Raw genomic sequence first — 23114 nt, 5'->3', positions numbered from 1 at the left:
GACAGATACACAGAAAAATATCTGAAAGGAGATCCATTATGTTGAGAGTGGGTGTTTCATGGTACTGGTATTGTAGCCTACATTTTATTTATTTATTTATTTTTATTCTTACTTCATTTTTCAAAATTTTATACAGTGAATATGATATATAATTTTTTTCTTTTTTTTCAATATGATATATAATTTAAAACAGGTTTTTCAAGTATAGACACACAATGTTACATGTACCCTTAAAGGTAAGTCACATGGTAGAGCGTCGGCCTGGCCTGTGGGAGTCCCGGGTTCGATTCCCGGCCAGGGCACACAGGAGAGGCGCCCATCTGCTTCTCCACCCTTCCCCCTCTCCTTGCTCTCTATCTCTCTCTTCCCCTCCTGCAGCCAAGGCTCCATTGGAGCAAAATTGGCCTGGGCGCTGAGGATGGCTCTGTGGCCTCTGGCTCAGGCACTAGAATGGCTCTGGTCTCAACAGAGGGACGCCGCCCCAGATGGGCAGAGCATCGCCCCCTGGTGGGCGTGCCGGGTGGATCCCTGTCGGGCGCATGCAGGAGTCTAACTGCCTCCCATTTCCAACTTCAGAAAAATACAAAAAAAAAAAAAAAAAAAAAAGATAAGTCACATGGATGGTTGCAATCTGGAAGTCAGAATATCTAAGAGGACATATTTTAGATAATCGGACATATGATATGAACTAAAGAATTAGGTAGGATTGGACAGTGCAAGATAAAAATTAGGGATGGAAATCGTAATGTTTGCAATGATTTTTTGAAGGCCAGAAAGCCACTGTAGGTTGGAGAGCATTGCCTGGTAGCAAGAATGGACTTCTTGGCCCTGGCCGGTTGGCTGAGCGGTAGAGCATCGGCCTAGCGTGCGGAGGACCCGGGTTCGATTCCCGGCCAGGGCACATAGGAGAGCGCCTATTTGCTTCTCCACCTCTCCGCCACGCCTTCCTCTCTGTCTCTCTCTTCCCCTCCCGCAGCCGAGGCTCCATTGGAGCAAAGATGGCCCGGGCGCTGGGGATGGCTCTGTGGCCTCTGCCTCAGGCGCTAGAGTGGCTCTGATCGCAACATGGCGATGCCCAGGATGGGCAGAGCATCGCCCCCTGGTGGGCAGAGCGTCGCCCTATGGTGGGCATGCCAGGTGGATCCCGGTCGGGCGCATGCGGGAGTCTGTCTGACTGTCTCTCCCTGTTTCCAGCTTCAGAAAAATGCAAAAAAAAAAAAAAAAATGGACTTCTTAGAGAAGGGCAGTGAACTTGGCCTTCTCAGGGGCAGGCAATGGACAGAGTTGTCCTAGCATATGCCCAGTGGGAGAAGCATGACCAGAATAGTAGCTGAATTTTTGTTCTATTTTAAGAGCTTTATTAAGAGATAATTCACACACTGCGTGCTGTTAGTAAATATGACTCCTGGCCCCATGGTTAATTGACTCTACCTTACACTTGAATTTCGGCATTTGCTGGTTGTTATTAATTATGTGGGGAGACATATTAAACGCACATATCAAATTCATAAAACATAGTTTATAGTGGAAAAATCTGGAGCTTAGGGACTCATGTTCTCAACTAAAATTACCAATCATGTGCCTTTGGGCAAATCATCTTCCCAGGTCTCAAGTTCACATTCTACAAAATGACGATGTTGATCTGATCTCTTGACGCAATTAAAGTGCACACATTGGGCAAGGTGGAGATTTATATTAAATGGATTTAATGGCATTAAGTGGGTAACAAGAAGATTCGGGAAGGAAAGACAGAGAAAGACCATGGGTGTTGAGGGACTATTCAGTCTCTGATCTCACTTGTCTTTTGTAAAGAACCTTTGGCTGTTAAGTTTCCCAGACAAAAGATCTGAGACTGTTTAGGTCTGAGTGCTTCCTCAGGGATGGAGAGTTTGGCAGTAATTCAGTACTTTCCATCAGTTGATACCTGAAGCCCTATGAGCTGAAGTAGAAATTGAGGACCCCTTAATAGAAACTGAGGACCCACAGGAGGGGAAAGGAAGCATTGTTGGCAGGACGATGTCTTCCCTAGTGAAAGAGTTAAAAAGTTCAGGTCAAATTCAGAATATTAACACAAATTCCTCATTTTATACATTTTATAAATGAGGAAATGGAGATCCAGCAAGGTCTTAGGACGTTGGCCAATTTGTGTTAGAACAAGATGAAGAATTAGGCTCATGATGGAGTGGAAAGGGCCCACGACTGTGAGGATAGGAACATGCCATTCATTGTGGTATTCTCCAGCTCCTAGTCCAGTGTCTGACACATAGTAGATGCTTCATAACCAGTGGTTACACGACTGACCAATTGACTGACTTTCTGAATGAATGCATAAGTTTTTACCTTGTATTCCTTGATAATCAGCTGGACTCAGACATATTCTATTTCAAGCAGAGGACTATTTCATTTGAGGTATCAGAATGCTTTCTTTACTTGCTGAGAAACACTTTTTGTGATTGAGTAACACTTCTTCCTCTGAGTATTGCTTCCTCTTTGTTGATACAGAATAAATATCAGAGTCCTTACAGGATGTGTGTGGTGTAGCATGACAGACAACTGGGGTTTCCTCTGATGTGCTGTGGACTTGGCAGCATTAATAGAGGAATGGTCGGTAGTCAGACACACTAGTGCGCTGGGCTGGCATTCGAGGAAGTGGGCACCGCTTCTGTGATTGTGGAGTAGAGCGGCCATTGCAGGAAGTACCCAGTTTAATTGGAGAATTAAAACAGCACCTCAGCAGAGCCGTTCTTGGACTTTTCTTTGGCAGAACCCATGTTTTCACACCCTTCCTTTGACTGTGTCCTCCTGTGGCTGCTACTACTTCCAAGTAAGTCTGGGCATGGACCTTTGCAATTGTGTAGTGCAAGGTAAGGATACAAGGACAGCTGTCGTAACCTTTGCAATAGCAAAAGTTGGGAAGCAACCTAAATATTCACAAACAGAGAAGTTTGCAAAATAAATAGTGCTGTATCTATCTTACCAACAGTGAAATTAACTAAACATAATAATATGAAGTAACTCTGATACATAATGTTAATTTTAAAAAGCAAGGAGCAGGCTCTGGCCAGTTGGCTCAGTCGTAGAGCATCGACCTGGCATGTGGATGTCCTGGGCTTGATTCCCAGTCAGGGCAGAGAGGAGAGGTGACCATCTGCTTCTTCCCCCACCCTCTTCTCTCTCTCTCTCTCTCTCTCTCTCTCTCTCTCTCTCTCTTCCCACCCCTGCAGCCATAACTCAATTTATTTGAGCATGTAGGCCCTAGGCACTAAGGATGGCTCCTTTGAGAATCAGCCTCAGGCACTAAAAATAGCTCTTTGGGAGCATGGCCCCAGACCAGGGTTGCCAGGTGGATCCCAGGATCCTGATTGGGGTGCATGTGGGAGTCTGTCTCTGTATCTCCCCAACTCTAACTTAAAAAAAGAAAAAGAAAAGAAAACAAGGAGCAGAATATTACAGATAGTAGACATCTATTTTATGTGTGTGTATGTATGTGTGTGTGTGTATGTATGTGTGTGTGTGTTGTAGGTTGTGAGAATAAATGAATGTTTCTTAATGTATAGCCTCTGGGAAAGGGAGCTGGGAAATAGGAAAGAGGAACAGAGAAGACTTTTCATATGCCTTTTATACTATTTGACTGTTTTACTATGTATGTTTATTATTGTTAAGAGGCAACTAATTTTAAACCTTAAAGCAGCCATACGTTAGATTCTTATTCAAATAAGGGTATTTATTCATTATATTCCCGGTGGGGAGGGGGAATACGAATTGTGTTGGGATAACTGCCCTTTGTTGATGAACAGACAGCTAACTCACATGGTGAGCTGTTTTCCTGGCTGAAAATTACTATTTCCATCAGCCCTGCCCTACAGTGTTCACAGGACTAGGCCACAGTTCTCTCCTAGAGCTCTGGTTCTCACAGTGGGGGTCTGAGAGCAACCATGTCAGCAATTCTGGGGAACTTGTTAGAAATCCAAATGTTTCTGCCCCAGCCCAGATCTATTAAGCCAGTAATTCTAGTGGTTGAGCCCAGTCATCTCTTTTTTTTTGTTTTTTTTGTTTTTCATTTTTCCGAAGCTGGAAACGGGGAGGCAGTCAGACAGACTCCCGCATGCGCCCGACCGGGATCCTCCCGCCATGCCCACCAGGGGGTGATGTTCTGCCCTATCTGGGGCATCGCTCTGTTGCATCCAGAGCCATTCTAGCGCCTGAGGCAGAGGCCACAGAGCCATCCCCAGTGCCCGGGCCATCTTTGCTCCAATGGAGCCTCGGCTGCGGGAGGGGAAGAGAGAGAGAGGAAGGAGAGGGGGAGGGGTGGAGAAGCAGATGGGCGCTTCTCCTGTGTGCCCTGGCCGGGAATCGAACCCGGGACTCCTGCACGCCAGGCCGACGCTCTACCGCTGAGCCAACCGGCCAGGGCCAGTCATCTCTGTTTTAACCAGACTTCCCGGTGATCCTGGTGGCCTCACGTCTGACAGTCATTGCCACAGTGGTCTTCCTCCAGACGGGGTAGCAGCCGTGCTTTCTCTCTAGGTACACGGCATTACTTATTTGCCCTTCCCCCGAATGGCCCAGTCTCACTCATTGCCTGCATCTTGCTCTCCTCTTTTTATCCAGGGACTTTGGAAGGCTCACACACAGCTGAGGTGGGTCAGAATGCTTATCTACACTGCTCCTACTCTCCAGCCAGCCCTGAGGCTCTCGTGCCCGTGTGCTGGGGCAAGGGACCCTGCCCTGCGTTTGACTGTCAGAGTACGCTGCTCCGCACTGATGGAAGGGACTTGAAGTTCCAGGTATCCAGCAGATACCAGCTCAGGGGGTACATCCACAGAGGAGATGTGTCCTTGACCATAGAGAATGTGACTCTAGCCGACAGTGGGACCTATTGCTGCCGCATCCAGTTCCCAGGCCCAATGAATGATAAAAAGTCAGACCTGAAGTTGGACATCAGACCAGGTGAGTGGACCTTTGCATGCTTTCTGTGTGGAAAGCATGATTTGCAGACCGTATGAAATATACTGAGGGCCTCACTTCTGCTCTCCCCAATTACAGCCCTGGTGGGGGCTCCTAAGGCCCACAGGCCTGTCAGTGCTGCCCAGCCATGTTTAATTCCTCTGTCTATATTGGAACTCATGGACGGGATCCATAAACTGGGAGGAAAGGCCTCTGTCCATGGTTGGGACCCCGACTGCACTTTAAATTCACCGTGGGGCCTTTCTAACACCTATAAATGCCTGAGCCCCGCCCACTAACCAGAGAAACCAGCGTCTCTGGAGGCAGAGCCTGAGCACGGGGATTTCACAAAGTCGTGCAGCCAGTACTGAGACCCACTGAACTGTGCGTGAGTGTTGGGGGGGGGGGTGCATGTGCTTGTATGTTTTCAGGTGCACAGAGCATGAACTTTGTGGCTGATGGAGCCGGGTTCAACTCCTTCTCTGCCTCTTAAACTCGGTGACTTCTTCCTCTATGAAATATGATCATACCTGCCATATTGGCCATTGGAAGGATTTTAGATATGTTTTGCAAAGCAATTAAGTGTGACCTTTTGTGTGGCTGTTAGTTCTATTAACAGTTAGACTGTGACAATGATGACTGTAGCAGAGTTCTTAATCTGTGTCGTGAACATTTTACATGTGTGACATACTCTTACGGAAGGAGTCTAGGTTTGAAAGTTGAGCATGTGTTTCTCTCTCTCTCTCTCTCTCTTTTTTTTTTTTTACAGAGACAGAGAGAGAGTCAGAGAGAGGGACAGACAGACAGGAACAGAGAGAGATGAGAAGCATCAATCATTAGTTTTTCGTTGCAACACCTTAGTTGTTCATTGATTGCTTTCTCATTTATGCCTTGACCGCGGGCCTTCAGCAGACTGAGTAACCCCTTGCTCGAGCCAGCAACCTTGGGTCCAAGCTGGTGAGCTTTTTGCTTAAGCCAGATGAGCTCGCACTCAAACTGGCAACCTCGGGGTCTTGAACCTGGGTCCTCCGCATCCCAGTCTGACGCTCTATCCACTGTACCACCGCCTGGTCAGGTGATGTGTTTCTCTTTATCTGTTGTGTTTCTTGTTTTCTCTTGCTGCCCTTTTGATGCCTTGAAATAAGCTCTCTGCTCTCAGAGAAGCCTCATCCTCACATTGCTTTCTGACATTAGCCAAGGTCAGCCCTGCGGGGACTCCACGGAGGGATCCCACTACAGCCTTTCCAAGGATGTTCTCCACCGCGGAGCATGGCCCAGGTAATTATACACAGGCTGTGGGGGCGAGCCTTCAGGGGGAGTCTGAGTTCAGGGCATTTTGAATATGGGAAAATGAGGAGACAGTTGAAGAGTGGAGGTATGAGTGTATCTGCACACAGGACGTGGTATTTCAGGTGCGGGAGGTGGTGGAGATAACCTTGTGCTGGGGAGAATGAGCCCTGGGCTAGGACTCTTGATTACTCACCGCCTAGCCCGGGTCAATGCCTTTCACTTCTTGGGATCTCAGTTTTCTCTTCTGTCCAGAGAATTTTGGATTTCATGACCCATAAAAATTTCTGACCCCTACCTAAAAGAATTTGAATCTGTATATGTTAATAAGTAAGGAAAGCAAAATTTCTAATATTGCCATCACTGCAAAAAGGACAGTCTTTGCCTGACCAGGCAGTGGCGCAGTGGAGCATCAGACTGGGATGCGGAGGATCCAGGTTTGAGATCCCGAGGTCGCTAGTTTGAGCGTGGACTCATCTCGTTTGAGCAAAGCTCACCAGCTTGGACCCAAGGTCGCTGGCTTGAGCAAGGGGTCACTCGGTTTGCTGAAGGCTCACGGTCAAGGCACATATGAGAAAGCAATCAATGAACAACTAAGGTGTTGCCACGAAAAACTGATGATTGATGCTTCTCATCTCTCTTGGTTCCTGTCTGTCTATCCCTCTCTCTGACTCTTTGACTCTGTAAAAAAATTTTTTTAAAAAAGGACAGTCTTTTATATCAAGTAAATTTAATCTCGTGAAAAACTCTACATTGTACTATTATTTGTGTTTTATTCCTGAACTTGTGATTTTTTTGTTGAATTGGCTCCAATCCATGTTGGGGGATGGATTAGGTGATTTCTTGGACCCTAACTGGAATAAAGCCCAGCATCCTTCTCAGATTTTTTAAAAAGATTTTATTTATCTATTTTTATTGGAGAGAGGGGGGGGGGGAGAGATAGAGCAGGGGGAGGAGCAGGAAGCATCAACTCCCATATGTGCCTTGACCAGGCAAGCCCAGGGTTTTGAACCGACAACCTCAGCATTCCAGCTCAACACTTTATCCACTGCGCCACCACAGGTCAGGCCCTTCTCAGATTTTTTTTTTTTATAAATAAATTTTTATTTTAATGGGGTGACATCAATAAATCAGGGTACATATATTCAAAGAAAACATGCCCAGGTTCTCTTGTCATTCAATTCTGTTGCATACCCATCACCCAAAGAGAGATTGTTCTCCATTCACCTTCTATCTAGTTTTCTTTGTACCCCTCCCCCTGCCCTCCCTCTCTCCCTCCTTCCCTCCCCCCGCCCCCCATAACCACCACACTCTTGTACATGTCTCTTAGTCTCGTTTTTATGTCCCACCATTGTATGGAATCCTGCAGTTCTTGTTTTTTTTCTGATTTACTTATTTCACTCCATATAATGTTATCAAGATCCCACCATTTTGTTGTAAGTGATCCGATGTTATCATTTCTTATGGCTGAATAGTATACCATGGTGTATATGCGCCACATCTTCTTTATCTAGTCTTCTATTTTTTTTTTTTTTTACAGTGATTAAAGCCTTTAAGCAAACTCTTGGCCAGTATAGCAAGAACTGGGGTTGGGTTGTATTTTTCAGGGATTTGGCATGGTGTTGGGGCCAACTTGGACTTGGTAAACATGTTAAGGACACTACTCTTTTATAGATTCTTGCTGTATTGGTCTTCTCAGATTTTGATCTTAGTAAGAATTGCTACATTTTTTATGGAATTCGCCAAGGACTTTTCCATGCTGCTCTGGAAGAGAAGATAGGGTCATATTTATCAGAAAGGTTTATTTTAAATATTTTCTCACAGAGACCTGGTCTCTCTTAAACTCTCTGGATTTCAGTTTTTATTCTGTAAAATAAAGTTAAAAACAGGTAAATCCCATTTCCTAATCTTATAAGTGGCATTTTATGAGATTTAAATAAATGTGTCTAAAGTGCTTAGCCCAGGCCCTGGCCGGTTGGCTCAGTGGTAGAGCGTCGGCCTAGCGTGCGGAGGACCCGGGTTCGATTCCCAGCCAGGGCACACAGGAGAAGCGCCCATTTGCTTCTCCACCCCTCCGCCGCGCCTTCCTCTCTGTCTCTCTCTTCCCCTCCCGCAGCTGAGGCTCCATTGGAGCAAAGATGGCCCGGGCGCTGGGGATGGCTCTGTGGCCTCTGCCTCAGGTGCTAGAGTGGCTCTGGTCGTGGCATGGCGACGCCCAGGATGGGCAGAGCATCGCCCCCTGGTGGGCAGAGCTTCGCCCCGTGGTGGGCGTGCCGGGTGGATCCCGGTCGGGCGCATGCGGGAGTCTGTCTGACTGTCTCTCCCTGTTTCCAGCTTCAGAAAAAGAAAAAAAAAGCAAAAAAATAAAAAAATAAAGTGCTTAGCCCAGTTTCTGATGACAGCATATATTCAGTACATGCTAGTTTTTGTTGCTATCATTATCAGTAAGAACCAGAGGCAGAATGAGATTGTGGGTAAGTGCTTCAGTGGCTGGTAGAATGTGTTTTAATGTCAGCTCTCCATACTAGACTTGTTAACTCAGTCAAGCTGCTCAAACTCTATGAGGCTCAATTTCCTCACCTCTCCTATGAAGTAGTGTGCCTAGTTCATAGGATTGTAAAGACTGAATGTACCAGTATGTGAAATGCTCAGCATAGTACCTGGCCCACAAAAGGATTCAAAATTAGTTATTATTACAGTTTTTAGATTCAGCTTTCTAAAGGCTAAATCTTTGGTGGTTCTTTAGTGATTGTTAGCCACCATGACATAAAATTAATGAGGAAATGAAATTTGGTGGGAACAGATGATCACCCACATTGTGGGCTAATGAAGTAATACCAGATATTTATTGTATGCTATTACTATCTTTTTAAAATTCTATAAGCACTGACCTAGAAGACACTTCAGGGGTCATTTCATCCCACTGTTCCATCCTGTGCCCTAGTGTTCTTTATAAGATCACCACCAAGTAGGTATTCATTCAGTGCCCACACACATTCCTGAATGGTAGCTCACTTCCTTGTGAGGCAGTGGGTTTCCTTAGAGTTGTCTGCACCACACACAGAAGTCTCCTCCCTTTCAGCTTTCACTTGTTTATTCCTTCCTTCTCCAGTGGTCGGCAAACCGCGGCTCGTGAGCCACATGCGACTCTTTGGCCCCTTGAGTGTGGCTCAAAGGCCAGCTTAGGAGTACCCTAATTAAGTTAATGACAATGTACCTACCTATATAGTTTAAGTTTAAAAATTTGGCTCTCAAAAGAAATTTCAATTGTTGTACTGTTGATATTTGGCTCTGTTGACTAATGAGTGTGCCGACCACGGGTCTAGGCAACCAGAGTAGGGCCATCATTAGCATCAGGGGATATCGCCACAGTATCTGTAACCTCTGAGCTTTTCAAACATGGGAGAAAACATCTAACAAACAAATAAAAGACAATGCCTTCAAAATAGAAAAGTAGCCCTGGCCGAACAGCTCGGTGGCTTAGGGTTGTCCTGCAATGCGGAGGTTGCCGGTTCAATTCCCTGGTCAGGGCACATACAGGAGCAGCTCGATGTTCCTCTCTCTCTCTCTCTCTCTCTCTCTCCCTGTGTTTCTCAAGTAAATAAAATAAATTAAATAAGTGGAAAAGTAAAATAGCCCTGGCTGGTTGGCTCAGTGGTAGAGCGTCAGCCTAGCGTGCAGGAGTCCTGGGTTCGATTCCCGGCCAGGGCACACAGGAGAAGTGCCCATCTGCTTCTCCACCCCTCCCCCTCTCCTTCCTCTCTGTCTCTCTCTTCCCCTCCTGCAGTCAAGGCTCCATTGGAGCAAAGTTGGCCCGGGCACTGGGGATGGCTACATGGCCTCTGCCTCAGGTGCTAGAATGGCTCTGGTTGCAACAGAGCGACACCCCAGATGGGCAGAGCATCACCCCCTGGTGGGCGTGCCGGGTGGATCCTGGTTGGGCGCATGCGGGAGTCTGTCTGACTGCCTCCCCGTTTCCAACTTCAGAAAAATACACACACACACACACACAAAAGAAAGAAAAGTAAAATAAAATATTTAAATTAATGATATTTAATTGCATATTTATGATAGGTAACATGTCAGTTAGTTACCCTCAACTCAACTTATATGTAGTTAAATATACCTTTCCTTTAATTTGAAATGTGGGTAAATTTTGTTGGTCTGTTAATTAGTTAATGTGAAGAGTATGGAGATTTCCAATAGGATTATAGTCCTCTTTAAGATTTTTATAAACTCAGATAAAAGAAAACATTTTTAAATGTTCTCTTTGTTATTCTTCCTCTTTGTGGCAGAAACACAGACACTGGAAACGCTTCATGATAAAAATCAAACTGTAAGTGACTTTGTGCATGTGTGTGAGCTAACATTGTGTTTAACTCAGAGAAAAGAAAGTATGGCTTTAGCCTTCCTTCCAGCCCACCCTTTCCCTGGTGGACAATGCCTACATCTTCCCCAGTTTCAGATGCCTGGACTGTAGCATGTTGAGGACAATGGTCTGTTGTAAGCATGGATGCAGTGGTCCCCGTGAGGTGCCTGGCACGTAGGAAGTGCTGGAAAACCAAATGAAGCGTTAGCTCTCTGTCCCTCATCTCAGAGGTCACAGCTGTGTCCCCTATGAAAATTCAGAGACCCTCCACTGCCCTAGAGTATGTTTTTTCTTGCTTCCATTGCAATCCAACTGAAAAAGATTATTTCCTGTTTAAATTTATTTATTTATGCATGACAAGATACTGGTCAGAAATAGTCTAACCCCTAAATTTATATATCTAACTATAATATAAATCAAGCTATATTGCAGTTAACAACAAGTTTAGTGCCCTCATGTTCTTAGAGTAAAAGAGAAAAATTCTAGAAAGCAAACTTATAGCAATGACTAAAAAATTTTTGATGATTCATCCAGGGCTCCTCCTTCATTCGATTTAGTCTCCAACTTCTGTTCACAACTGAGGCTCAGCATTTTGTATTTGTCCCTCCCCTCTTTGTGATCAAAAATTACTTCTGTACACCCATAGTGCTTGATATACAATATCTTGCGTACAGCACTTCTTCAGTAAATGTTTATTGAATAAATGTAGGATTTAATTTCCTTGACTTGTTTGTTTCTAGTGTTTACTATTTTTCTTAAGGGGGAACTTGAAATGAAATTTAAAAGCAGAGAATTTTCTATGTGACTCTCAGTTATCAAAGAATCATATTAATTACAACAATAGCAATAGCAATTATTAAGCACTTATCATCGATCAGGTGCTACACCAAGCATTTTATATATATGTCTTTCCCTTCATTTTCCTAATAACTCTACAAGTTGACTTAGCTCATGGTGACAGAGCTTGTTGTTGAATCCAGGACTGTCTGGCTTCAAAGCCTTGGCTCTATGTTGCTGTCTTTCTATGAAAATAGCAGTTTCACCATAAGACACCAAATTTAGACCTCTCTAAAACTTCCTGGGACTGCTGGGCAATCTTGATGAACAAGGCTCTGAAGTCCATTTTTATTAAGAGCTCCTACTTTAGCCACAGCACAGAGGAGCACATTTTAATCCCCTGTGATTCTAAAGGTTAAGCAGCTCCCTTTCTTTGGGTGGTTTCCGGCTTGTCTAGAAGGGAACAGATCAAGGGTGGGTTCAAGGTTCCTGTACTCCTGTGATGCTGCAAAAGAGGTGGTCCAATGCACAAGTCTGAAAATGGCTGAGCACGCAACTAATTTCTGGCCATGTGCTTCAATTCTGTTTGTGTTTCCATAGCAAATGTCCACATTGGCTAATGAGTTACAAGACTCTGGTGCGATCACCCGAATGAGTGTGTACATCGGACTAGGGACCTCTGCTGGGCTGGCTCTGGTTCTTATCTTCGGTGCCTTAATTCTCAAATGTAAGTCATTTGATGTTGTGTGTCTCTCCCTCTGGAAAGGAATGGTTAATATAGGAACAAATATAAACATAGATAGAACTATAAGTTTATATTTATACCTAAAGGTGATTAGACTAAAACTCTTTAGTTCTTCCAGACCCTAGCAATAAAAGCTAATTTTTATGCAACAGTTATCATGTAATAAGCAGGCACTGTGCTAACTGTTTTACATATACAGTATTTCATCATAATCTCCACCTTATTAGGTAGGGTTATTGCCCCATTTGACAGCAGGGGAGAGTAGAGCTTAGAGAGAGAAAGTCACTTTCCCAAGGTTTCAGAATCAGAAAGTGGCAAAGCTGGAAGTCAGATCCAGGAAGGCTGAGTTCAGTACCTGTTCTCTTACCTTTTGTTAAGAAAGTGAACCTTTTAAATTCATGAATATGTCTAGGTTTATTAGGAAGTACAGCAATGAAATCCTTTCCTTCTGTGAATTTTGCTACCTCTTCATTTCTAAGGCATAGATCTTTTTTTTTCCTTTTTTTTTTTTTTTTACAGAGACAGAGAAAGAGTCAGAGAGAGGGATAGACAGGGACAGACAGACAGGAACAGAGAGAGATGAGAAGCATCACTCGTCAGTTTTTCGTTGCGACTCCTTAGTTGTTCATTGATTGCTTTCTCATATGTGCCTTGACCGTGGGCCTTTAGCAGACCGAGTTACCCCTTGCTCGAGCCAGCAACTTTAGGTCCAAGCTGGTGAGCTTTTTTTTTGCTCAAGCCAGATGAGCCCGCACTCAAGCTGGTGACCTCAGGGTCTCGAACCTGGGCCCTCCGCATCCCAGTCTGACGCTCTATCCACTGCACCACCGCCTGGTCAGGCTAAGGAATAGTTCTATAGAGTGAGGTATCAAGTCCTTTTTAATACTAGGTCATGGCCAAAACTATAGCTTTAGTATTTTCCTCTACTATGGCACTGAGCACATGCATTTTCTTCTAAGTTATTTATTATTAAGCAAAATTATTTATTGATTTTTAAAAAAGAGAGAGGAAGGGAGAGAGGAAGAGAAAGAGAGAAGGAAGGAGAGAAACATGGATTTGTTGTTCCACTTATTTCTGCATTCATTGGTTAATTCTTGTATGTGCCGTGACCGGGGATCGAACCTATAACCTCAGTGTATCAGGAAGATGCTCAGCTATCCAGCCAGGGCCTACTTATCTTTATTTTTTAAAAATGCAATTGAAGTATGATTTGTATACAATAAACTTTATATTTTAATTGTATACCACTTGATGAATTTCAGTGGATAATTACATGTGGGAAACTGGGAAACTATGACCACAATCAAGACCCAAATATTTGATCAGCCCCAAAACCTCACACACTCTTAAAATTGTGATATAGCCTCTTCTCTCTAACAGCAGAGGCCAGGGCCTTATACCCCAGGGCTTAGTGCATTCTAGCCTTTCTTTCTGATACACAAACACGGTTAACTAACCATTCCATATTTGCCTAAGATGTAGGACTTCCAGTGCTAATACTGGGACAGTGCAGGGAAAACCAGGATGAACTGGTCACCCTGACCTGACTGTGTGGCTAGAAGCAGTTACGTATTTACGGGCATTAAATCTTTACAACTAGTCTACTGAGAAAGGTATTAATATTATTCCAACTTACCAAATGGAGACCAGCGTGCTGAAAGTTTGGTTACATGCCCAGTCACACAGTTAATTGCTATACATGGTCTTTGAAATCAGGGCTCTCCTGCTCCCCCTGTTAGCTTATTCTGCCATTATTGCTAAACGGGTTGTGTAGAGAGAGAAACTGTTCACCTACACGTACCCGGGTTTACCAGAGGCAGCAGTGGAGTTTGTGAATTGATCACATGAATATGGTCTACGGATTGATTAGGAGCAGTGATGACAGTCATAACTTTCTGAATTCTGTCAAGGCCTGAATGTTAGGGCCCAATAGAGAATGTGAGAAGGGGTTTGAAGGGAGGGTTGTGAGGACTGGAAAGAGTCTGACATTTTGTACACAAATATACGTTCCTCCAGAATCACGGCTACTGAGAAGAACCTGGGGAAGTCCTGTTCAATTTGCAGTCTCATCCCAAGCAGTAGCTCAAGAAAATTTTACAACCATGGTGACAGGTTTTTAAGTCATATCATCAAAGACATAACTTGACACTCAGTAATGCCTAATAATCCTACTTTTATTTTATTTTTAAATTTTTATTTAGTTTTATGACAGAGAACAAGAGAGGAACAGATACGGACAGACAGACAGGAAGAAAGAGATGAGAAGTATCAATCATCAATTTTTTGTTGCAGCACCTTAGTTGTTCATTGATTGCTTTTTCATATGTGCCTTTACTGGGAGCTATAACAAAGCAAGTGACCCCTTGCTCAAGCCAGAGATCTTGGGTCAAGCTGTTGATCTTAGGCTTCAAGCCAATGACCTTTAGGCTCAAGCCAGTGACCATGGGGTCATGTCTATGGCCCCATGCTCAAGCTGGTGACTTTTGTGCTCAAGCTGATGAGCCTATGCTCAAGCCAGATGGGTCCTCTGCACCCCAGTCTGACACTTTATCCACTGCATCACCAAGTGGTCAGGTGTGCCCAGAAATCCTGGATCATTCTAGTGCACTCTGAGATGAACGTCCCTTCCTCATGCCATTCAGACCTCCTGCATTGCTCACTTAGCTGATGAGATATCAAAGGCCTGTTCCATCTGCTGTGCCTTAGCCTAGCCTTCATTCCTCCTTTCCTCCCTTTCTCTAGAATTATATCATGCTTTCTATTTATGCTAATCTCCTTAGTGTAAAAATATGTTCTAGTCTCCACATTCCTCTCCAGCCACTCCCATTTCTCTGCTCTCCCTCACAGCCTTATTCCTCAGAAGTCGTTGCTGCTCCTCATCGCCCCACCACTGTCAACCCCCCTCCTAGCTTCTCCCCCGAAGCTCCATGGGAGGTTCAGTCAAGATCACCAATGACCTCCATTGTGCTAAATGCAGTAGACGCCTCTGTCTTCATTGTAGTCAATCGTTCAGCAATACTGAAGTTGACCCTCACTCATTCTAGAAAGTCTCCCGCCCTGGCTGGTTGGCTCAGTGGTAGAGCGTCGGCCTGGCGTGCAGAAGTCTCGGGTTCGATTCCCGGCCAGGGCACATAGGAGAAGCGTCCATCTGCTTCTCCACCCCTCCCCCTCTCCTTCCTCTCTGTCTCTCTCTTCCCCTCCTGCAGCCAAGGCTCCATTGGAGCAAAGATGGCCCGGATGCTGGGGATGGATCCATGGCCTCTGCCTCAGGCGCTAGAATGGCTCTGGTCACAACAGAGTGACACCCCGAATGGCAGAGCATCGCCCCCTGGTGGGCAGAGCGTCGCCCCTGGTGAGCGTGCTGGGTGGATCCCAGTCGGGCGCATGCAGGAGTCTGTCTGACTGTCTCCTCATTTCCAGCTTCAGAAAAATACAAAAAAGAAAGAAAGTCTCCCTTCCTTTGGTTTCGGGAACACCACTTTCCTACCTCATCGGCCATTCCTTTCCAGTCGTTTTTATTCCTCTCTGCTTGACTTTTAGGTGCTGAGATCCCTCAGTGCCAGCCGTTTCCCTCTTGTACTCTGTGTGATGACCTGTGTTTCCATAGACTTCAGTGTCATCCTCAGTGTCGCTCTCCAACTCTGAGTGTTTGTCCAGTTGATACTTCCATTGATGTCTCCGATGTCTCCAATCTAACCTGTGCAGTGGGACTCTAGAGTCTGTACTGGACCTTCCCCGAGTGCAGCCTCTCTCCCCTTGTCTTGCGCAGCCTCGTGTTCCACACCACCCATCTGGTTTCTTAAGCCAAAAAGCCAGGAGTCATCTTTGAATCCTCTCTTTCCTCTCCTACCACACAATCCAGGTTCAATTCATTACTTTTCATCCCTCTTGGTCACCACCTCACTCTGAAGCACCATCATCTCTATTACTTAACTTGTCACTTTATTATACCTCCTTTCAATCCACTTTCAAAATAGCAGCCTGAGTTCTTCAAATCCAATCAGACCATATTTCTGCCTTTAGTTATTTCTTACAGGACTTAGAATAAAATAAAAACTTTGACTGTGACTCAAAGTGTCCTATAGGACCTAACCCTAGCCTACCTCTCAGACCTTATCCCGGCTGCCCTCTTATTCCAGCCGTGCTTTCAGTTTCAGGCGCTCACCTTGATCTTTATCGGGGGTTGTCTCTGCCTGGAATACTCCATCTGGCCCTTCACCTGGCTGACTCAGTCTCTTCCTTCAGAGTTGACCTTAAAGGTCACCTTTTCTCAGAGCGCTTTCCTGACCACCTCCTCTATTATCAGTTCTAGTGCATTGTTGGCTTCCTTCATATCACATTGCAATGAGAGATTGTCATTATTCTTATCCTGCATTCTTTTTAAAATCCTTCCTATAGCCCTGGCCAGATGGCTCAGTTGGTTAGAGCATTGTCCTGGAGCACAGAGGTTGCCAGTTCAGTCCCTGGACAGGGCACATACAGGACAATATTGATGTTTCTGTCTCTTTCTCCCCCCACTTTCTCTCTCTAAAATCAATAAAATAAACAATTAAAAAAATCCTTCCTAGATAACTAGAACATAAGGTTCACACAGTCAAGGTTCATAATTCACCTTTGTGTCTGTGGTGCTTAGCACGCTAACAGACATATAGTAGGTGTTCCATATACTTGTTAAATATGCAAAGTGCATCTTTATTTCTTTCTAGAATACTTTGTGTAATAGACAAAAACACACATTAGTAGTCTGACTTAATCGAATCTAAGGGGAGACCAGATTTTCTTAAACAATCCTTGCCTCCAGTTAGTCCATTTTATTTACTTATGAAAGCAATTTTAATTGACTTTTCTTCCCTTTTTTATCTAGGGTATTCATATAGGAAAGAGAAATTACAGAACTCACGGTAAGAATAAGGCGGAGGGGGGCACTAGGGTAAAGTGGGAGTCTGGGACCCCAACTCTAATATGGCCTTGATCTTGACTCTTAGAAGTCCCGTCCTGGGAATTTGGGGTGCAATCTTATTCTCTCTTTTTGCTTTAGGCCTAGATTTATGAAATGCAAATATGCTGCTCGGTTTACTTCCTGATCTCTCTACCTTCCTTAGTCCTAAAGTTAAGGTATAAATTTATGTCCCCATTGATAGGAAATACTTATTTCTTTCTACATCACTGGTCTTCTCATGCAACTGACCCTTCGGTTGACTGAGCGTTTACTATATCCAGGCTCCGGTCTGGGCACTGGGTTCCAGAAGAACAGGAAACCCAGATTCTACTCCCAGGGCTTCTGTAGCCCACTCAGGTATTCGTAACTCCAGGTGTTCTTACCTTTTAGAATCACTTATGACACTTACATGCTCTGTTGTCAATGCCACAGAAAGGAAGTCAGAATCTTTAGGGCTGAGGCCTAAGGACAGGTAGTTTTCTAAGAGGTTCCCAAATGATTCTGATGTGCACAGAGGGTTGAGACCTACTGGCCCAGGGGCTCCAGTGGCGCAGTCGGTTAGCGCGGTACTTATCCGACAGTGCAGAGCGGAGAACTACTGGCCCGTTATATGCTGTCTTAGTCTCCATTCCTGACTACATTCACACCTGTTCATACACACATGTGTATACCTCAAATTTAAATGCATATGGGTTATGTATCTTTTACTAGATTTTAGTGACATTTGGTACATTGGTAGAATGCTGTGTAATTCAAGAAAAAAAAATGACTCTATCCATAGAATACTATCTAACCAATAATTTTAGACTAAGTAGAGAAAATATATTCATTAAGAAATGGTAGCCTGCCTGACCAGGTGGTGGTACAGTGGATAGAGCATCAGAATGGGATGCGGAGGACCCAGGTTCGAGACCCCAAGGTCGCCAGCTTCAGCGAAGGCTCATCTGGTTTGAGCAAAGCTCACCATCTTGGGCCCAAGGTTGCTGGCTTGAGCAAGGGGTTACTCCGATCTGCTGCAGCCCCACGGTCAAGGCACATATGAGAAAGCAATCAATGACCAACTAAGGTATTGCAACGAAAATCACCACTAGAGCCCTGGCCGGTTGGCTCAGTGGTAGAGTGTCGGCCTGGTGTGCAAGAGTCCTGGGTTCAATTCCCGGCCAGGGCACACAGGAGAAGCGCCTATCTGCTTCTCCACCGTTCCCCCTCTCCTTCCTCTCTGTCTCTCTCTTCCCCGCCCCCCACAGCCGAGGCTCCACTAGAGCAAAGTTTGCCCGGGTGCTGAGGATGGCTCTTTGGCCTCTGCCTCAGGCGCTAGAGTGGCTCTGATTGTAGCAGAGCGGCGCCCCAAGATGGGCAGAGCTTTGTCCCCTGGTGGGCATGCCGGGTGGATCCCGGTCGGGAGCATGCGGTAGTCTGTCTGACTGCCTCCCCGTTTCCAGCTTCGGAAAAATACAAAAAAAAAAAAAAAGAAAATCACCACTAATGATTGATGCTTCTCATCTCTCTCCATTCCCGTCCGTCTGTCCCTGTCTATCTCTTGCTCTGACTCTCTGTTTCTGTAAAAAAACAAATAAATAAAAATAAAAAATAAAAGCACTTATACAGAAATGGTAGCCTGCCCTGGCCAGTTGGCTCAGTGGTAGAGCGTCGGCCTGGCGTGCAGGAGTCCCGGGTTCAATTCCCGGCCAGGGCACACAGGAGAAGCGCTCATCTGCTTCTCCACCCCTCCCCCTCTCCTTCCTCTCTGTCTCTCTTCCTCTCCCGCAGCCAAGGCTCCATTGGAGCAAAGTTGGCACGGGCACTGAGGATGGCTCCATAGCCTCTGCCTCAGGCACTAGAATGGCTCTGGTTGCAACAGAGCAATGCCCCAGATGGGCAGAGCATCGCCCCCTGGTATGCATGCCAGGTGGATCCCTGTCAGGCTCATGCAGGAGTCTGTCTGACTGCCTCCCTGTTTCCAGCTTCGGAAAAATACAAAAAGAAAAAGAAAAAGAAATGGTAGCCTGACCAGGCAGTGGCACAGTAGTAGATAGAGCGTCAGACTGGGATGTGTAGGACCCAGGTCGAGACCCTGAGGCCACCAGCTTGAGCGTGGGCTCATCTGGTTGAGCAAAGCTCACCAGCTTGGACCCAAGGTCACTGGCTCGAGGAAGGGGTTACTCGGTCTGCTGAAGGCCCGCGGTCAAGGCACATATGAGAAAGCAATCAATGAACAACAAAGGTGTCACAACAAAAAACTAATGATTGATGCTTCTCATCTCTCTCCATTCCTGTCTGTCCCTATCTATCCCTCTCTCTGAGTCTCTCTCTGTCTCTGAAAAAAAAAAAGTAGTCTGCTGTAAAGAATTCAAAAGTGCTCAAGTAAAATATTTAATTATCAGTGGTTTTATATCATCTGCATCACTATTTTTTCTTAAAACTGAAACCTGGAGAGCATTTGAGATCTTGCTCCTGGTGTTTGTCCTCAGTGCACCTGAAATAAACTCATAAAAAAACCCTGAAACCTGAAACGTGATAACATTTATGGATATCATTTACATGCATTAATTCTTTATTTGCTGATATTGGGGTGATGTTCATCTTTACCAGTAAAGGTAAACTTCATAGAAAATAAGGGACTTGTCTGTCACATGAACAACTGGGTCCCCTTAGCACAGCACCTGATACCTAGTAGTCACTTATAAATATTTGATTACTGACTGAGTAAATGTTCCTTGTAGCAGCTTGGTGAGAGACAGTGCTAATTATTCCCATTTTACAGATGAGGACTTTGAGAGGCAAAGTCGACTAATACCAACATGTAGCCTTCATGGGATTTGTGTGTCTTGTTCACTGCTGCATCTCTTGCTGCAAAAAATAGTGTGGAACACACTAATTATTTCCTGAATAAAGGAACAAAAAGCCAGAGCCGAGCTTACCCAAGATTATATGGCTGGTAAATTACAGAGACAAAACTTAAACTCTCATCTGATTGGATGCATAGCATTCATTCTTTTTTTGTCTCCTGTAACTTTTTCAGCCCACAGAAGAATTGAAATAATAGTACAGAGGCAATAGAATTCTTCCCCTAAACATGCTATTTAACATTTTGAAATGTTTGCTTTCTCTGTTTCTGTAATTATACACACAATTTTTTTCTGGACCATTCTAAGGATGTTTCAGACATTTTAACACTTCACCAAAACTTTAGTCTGTACCTTCTAAGAATAAGGATATTATCTTAGATTACACAATGATATTTTTTATACTTAAGAACATTAAGATAGACTCAACTTTTCTTAATGTTCCTCAAATCATTCTATTTCCTGGTTTTTCTCCCCTAGTCAGGACCCAGCCAAGCATCATGTACTGCGTTTGGTAGGCGTCTCCTCAGCAAAGCTATTTCCGTTCTTCTCAGTTTCCCGGGAAATGCTTACCCCAATGCAACATTTTATTTCCACAGCCTCGTCACTTTGGCCAACCTCCCTACCTCAGGGTTAGAAAATACAGTAGCAGAGGGGATGCGCTCCAATGACAACGTCTATATAATAGAGGAGAACGTGTATGAGCTGGAGGACCCGTGTGAGTATTACTGCTACGACAGGAGTGGGCAGCCATGCTGACACCTCGGGGCTGTCACCACTCTGTGCCATCAGGCCCAGCTTTATTTTTGAGCTTGTGTGGTCATCTTGAAAACTCTCCAGTGTGTCAGCTGATTGGCCTAAGGTTCTGCCCACAGCTGCCTCCTGAGCATTCTGTCTCCATTTTCTGAAGATGATCAGCTGCTCACCTAAGGACTGACCCGTGACCTGCACCACACTCGGACTGGTTACCACATTCTCTCTGCATTCCAGCCAACCAAGACTGCTAATGAGGGCGTTACAATTCAAATGAGCGTTTGTGTAAAGTTGGAATTCTTAATGTGGGTGCTCTTGAATTCCGGGAACTTCATTCCCATGATGTGTCCACGACGCACCTGAAACTAGAGAAAACTATGTGCTGAGCTCTGTGCATGTCTTTTTTGGTAGAGAGTCTTAAGGGGTCCGTGGTTTTCAAAGAGAACAATGACTCATAAGAGGTTAATAAAGTACTGGAGTAGGATTATATGGTTTGAAGGTTTATGGTGGCTTTGAATGAGGACTCTCCAACAGGAGCTGCCACTGCACAGGGGTCCTTTCCCAGCTGAGAAGACAGTCAGCCAGCCGGAGGTGCGGCCGCCGCTCCTGGAGAAAAGGGAAGCTCACTCTGTGTGTGTCGTCAAGTTCTGCTTGGGGTGCACTCAGAGGGAAACATTCTGACCAACTTCTGCATTCGTGGAGAGAACCAGAGCTCGGCCTCTCACAGAAGAAGAAGCAGCGCCTGGGGTGCAGTCTCTGTTTCCTGGTGGAAAGAAGGCCAAGGGCGCCAGCTATCTGTTTGTCAGCGTCAGATCCCTGGGTGGGAAGACAGTGGTCCCTAGGTTTCCGTCCCAAGCTTGTGGGGACTGGTCGGCCTCACCTGTTTGCTGCCTCTCGAGAGCCCGGCACTGCCCTCCCACATAACAGAAGTTACTAACATCTCCTGAGTGAAACATGAACTGAGCAGAATTGTAGCTTTCTGGGAAGCCTTCTCCTTTGGAGAGCTCAGACAGAGCTCTGTAACCTCTCTTCTGGGAGCGCTCACAACCACGCCTGTGCCGCTGTGTGCTCTTAGGTAGCCCAGTGGCCGTTGTGTCTCCGCATCCTCTCCCACATCAGGCGCCTGGAAGGATGTTACCCTGTCTGTGTCCCCTGTGCTGAGCCTCCTCAGCACAGACGGATCCGTCAACAGTGTCTTCCTGTCACTGCCTGAAACTGCCCCTCCCCAGGGATGACTGAACTCTGGCTGCGTGCCATGGCCGTGAGTCACCAATGACACAGGCAGGGGGTTGCTTGTTTCTAGAAGGCTTTCTGACCCTCTGAAACACTGTGTGAATTACCTGGATTTCCCCATGTATAAGATGCACTCTTTTCCGAAAAATTTGGAGTCTAAAAGCTGGGTTTGTCTTATACAGTGGTTGTAGATTTTTTTTTTTTACTTTCATTTCCACTTTTTCGTGCTTGTTTTTGAACTCATTGTTGAAGACAGTGATTCGTCATCAGACACAGATGAGGACAAGCTAATGGATGTGAGTTTTGACAGTGATGAAGAGTTGTATGAATTTTATGATGAATAAAACTTGAGTTCAATAACTTTACGTAATACTTTTTTTTTTCTTCAAATTTCAGCCCCCTGAATTATGGTGTGTTTTATATGTGGGAAAATACAGTATAGTGTTTGGGCTGCATGTAGACAGTTTTGGAAAGCACTGGGTTTCTATAGGGAGATATGTAAAGGGGATCATTTTATAAAGTCGCAGACAGTGTCTTTATTCAAGTTGAAAAATTAATCATAATTCAAAATTATGAATTCAGTCCTGACCTGTGGTGGCTCAGTGGATGGGGCGTCAACCTGGAACACTGAGGTCACTGGTTTGAAACTCTGGGCTTGCCTGGTCAAGGCACATTTGGGAGTTGATGCTTCCTGCTCCTCCCCCTTCTCTCTCTCCTCTCTAAAATGAATAAATAAAATTTAAAAACCCACAAAATTATGAATTCAGGAGTGAAGGGACTTCAGAACACATTTGGATTAGATCAGTGGTTCCCCTCCAAAGGAGATTCTTATCCTACAAAAATCTTTAAACAAGGGTATGTATACAAGGTTCATCATAGCAACAACATTTACTTTTTCTATCATCAGGGGAGCAGTTGATTATTGTGGTCCATCAGCACAGTGGTGCGGGTAAAGAGAATGAGGTGGTTTCACAATTGAGCTGATTTGCTAATTGAACAAATATTTATTAGTGCTCACTATGTGCTGAGTACTCTGATGCTGAGACCAAATAGAGACACATCCCTGACCCCTTAGAACTTCTTGTCTGACAGACAGGAGGATTCATTCCATCCATTCATTCTGTGAACAATTATTGGTATCTATACTGTCAGGCACTAGGAATACGGCAGTGAGGAAGCAGATAAAATCCTGACACAGCTTACATTATTCGTCAGAGG

At 45.0% G+C, this 23114-nt stretch overlaps 1 protein-coding gene across 3 annotated transcripts; it reads left to right on the top strand.

Annotated features, from left to right (window-relative positions):
* The first annotated feature begins 2540 nt into the window (after nucleotides 1-2540).
* On the top strand, nucleotides 2541-22204 carry HAVCR2 (hepatitis A virus cellular receptor 2). Of its 3 annotated transcripts, XM_066273111.1 has the most exons (7): nucleotides 2541-2824; nucleotides 4612-4950; nucleotides 6142-6225; nucleotides 10530-10570; nucleotides 11981-12107; nucleotides 16990-17026; nucleotides 20510-22204. In XM_066273111.1, the coding sequence occupies exons 1-7, from the start codon at nucleotides 2770-2772 to the stop codon at nucleotides 20667-20669; spliced, it is 843 nt and encodes a 280-aa protein (XP_066129208.1). In that variant the 5' UTR covers nucleotides 2541-2769; the 3' UTR covers nucleotides 20670-22204. The 3 variants fall into 3 exon arrangements, with proteins under 3 accessions (XP_066129208.1, XP_066129209.1, XP_066129210.1); XM_066273112.1 differs by lacking the exon at nucleotides 6142-6225; XM_066273113.1 differs by lacking the exon at nucleotides 16990-17026.
* Nucleotides 22205-23114: the final 910 nt, after the last annotated feature.

Source organism: Saccopteryx bilineata, chromosome 4 (assembly GCF_036850765.1).
Source record: "Saccopteryx bilineata isolate mSacBil1 chromosome 4, mSacBil1_pri_phased_curated, whole genome shotgun sequence".
In the NCBI taxonomy this organism is placed as follows: Eukaryota; Metazoa; Chordata; class Mammalia; order Chiroptera; family Emballonuridae; genus Saccopteryx; species Saccopteryx bilineata.
The sequence above is the reverse complement of the archived record's forward strand: the minus strand, read 5'-3'. Positions and strand labels throughout refer to the sequence as shown.

Excerpts from the sequence above, each read along its gene's own strand:
- HAVCR2 (XM_066273111.1), top strand. The coding sequence starts at position 2,770 with ATGTTTTCACACCCTTCCTTTGACTGTGTCCTCCTGTGGCTGCTACTA. Across the intron at positions 6,226-10,529 it reads CACCGCGGAGCATGGCCCAG|AAACACAGACACTGGAAACG; the intron begins GTAATTATACAC and ends TCTTTGTGGCAG. Across the intron at positions 10,571-11,980 it reads TTCATGATAAAAATCAAACT|CAAATGTCCACATTGGCTAA; the intron begins GTAAGTGACTTT and ends GTGTTTCCATAG.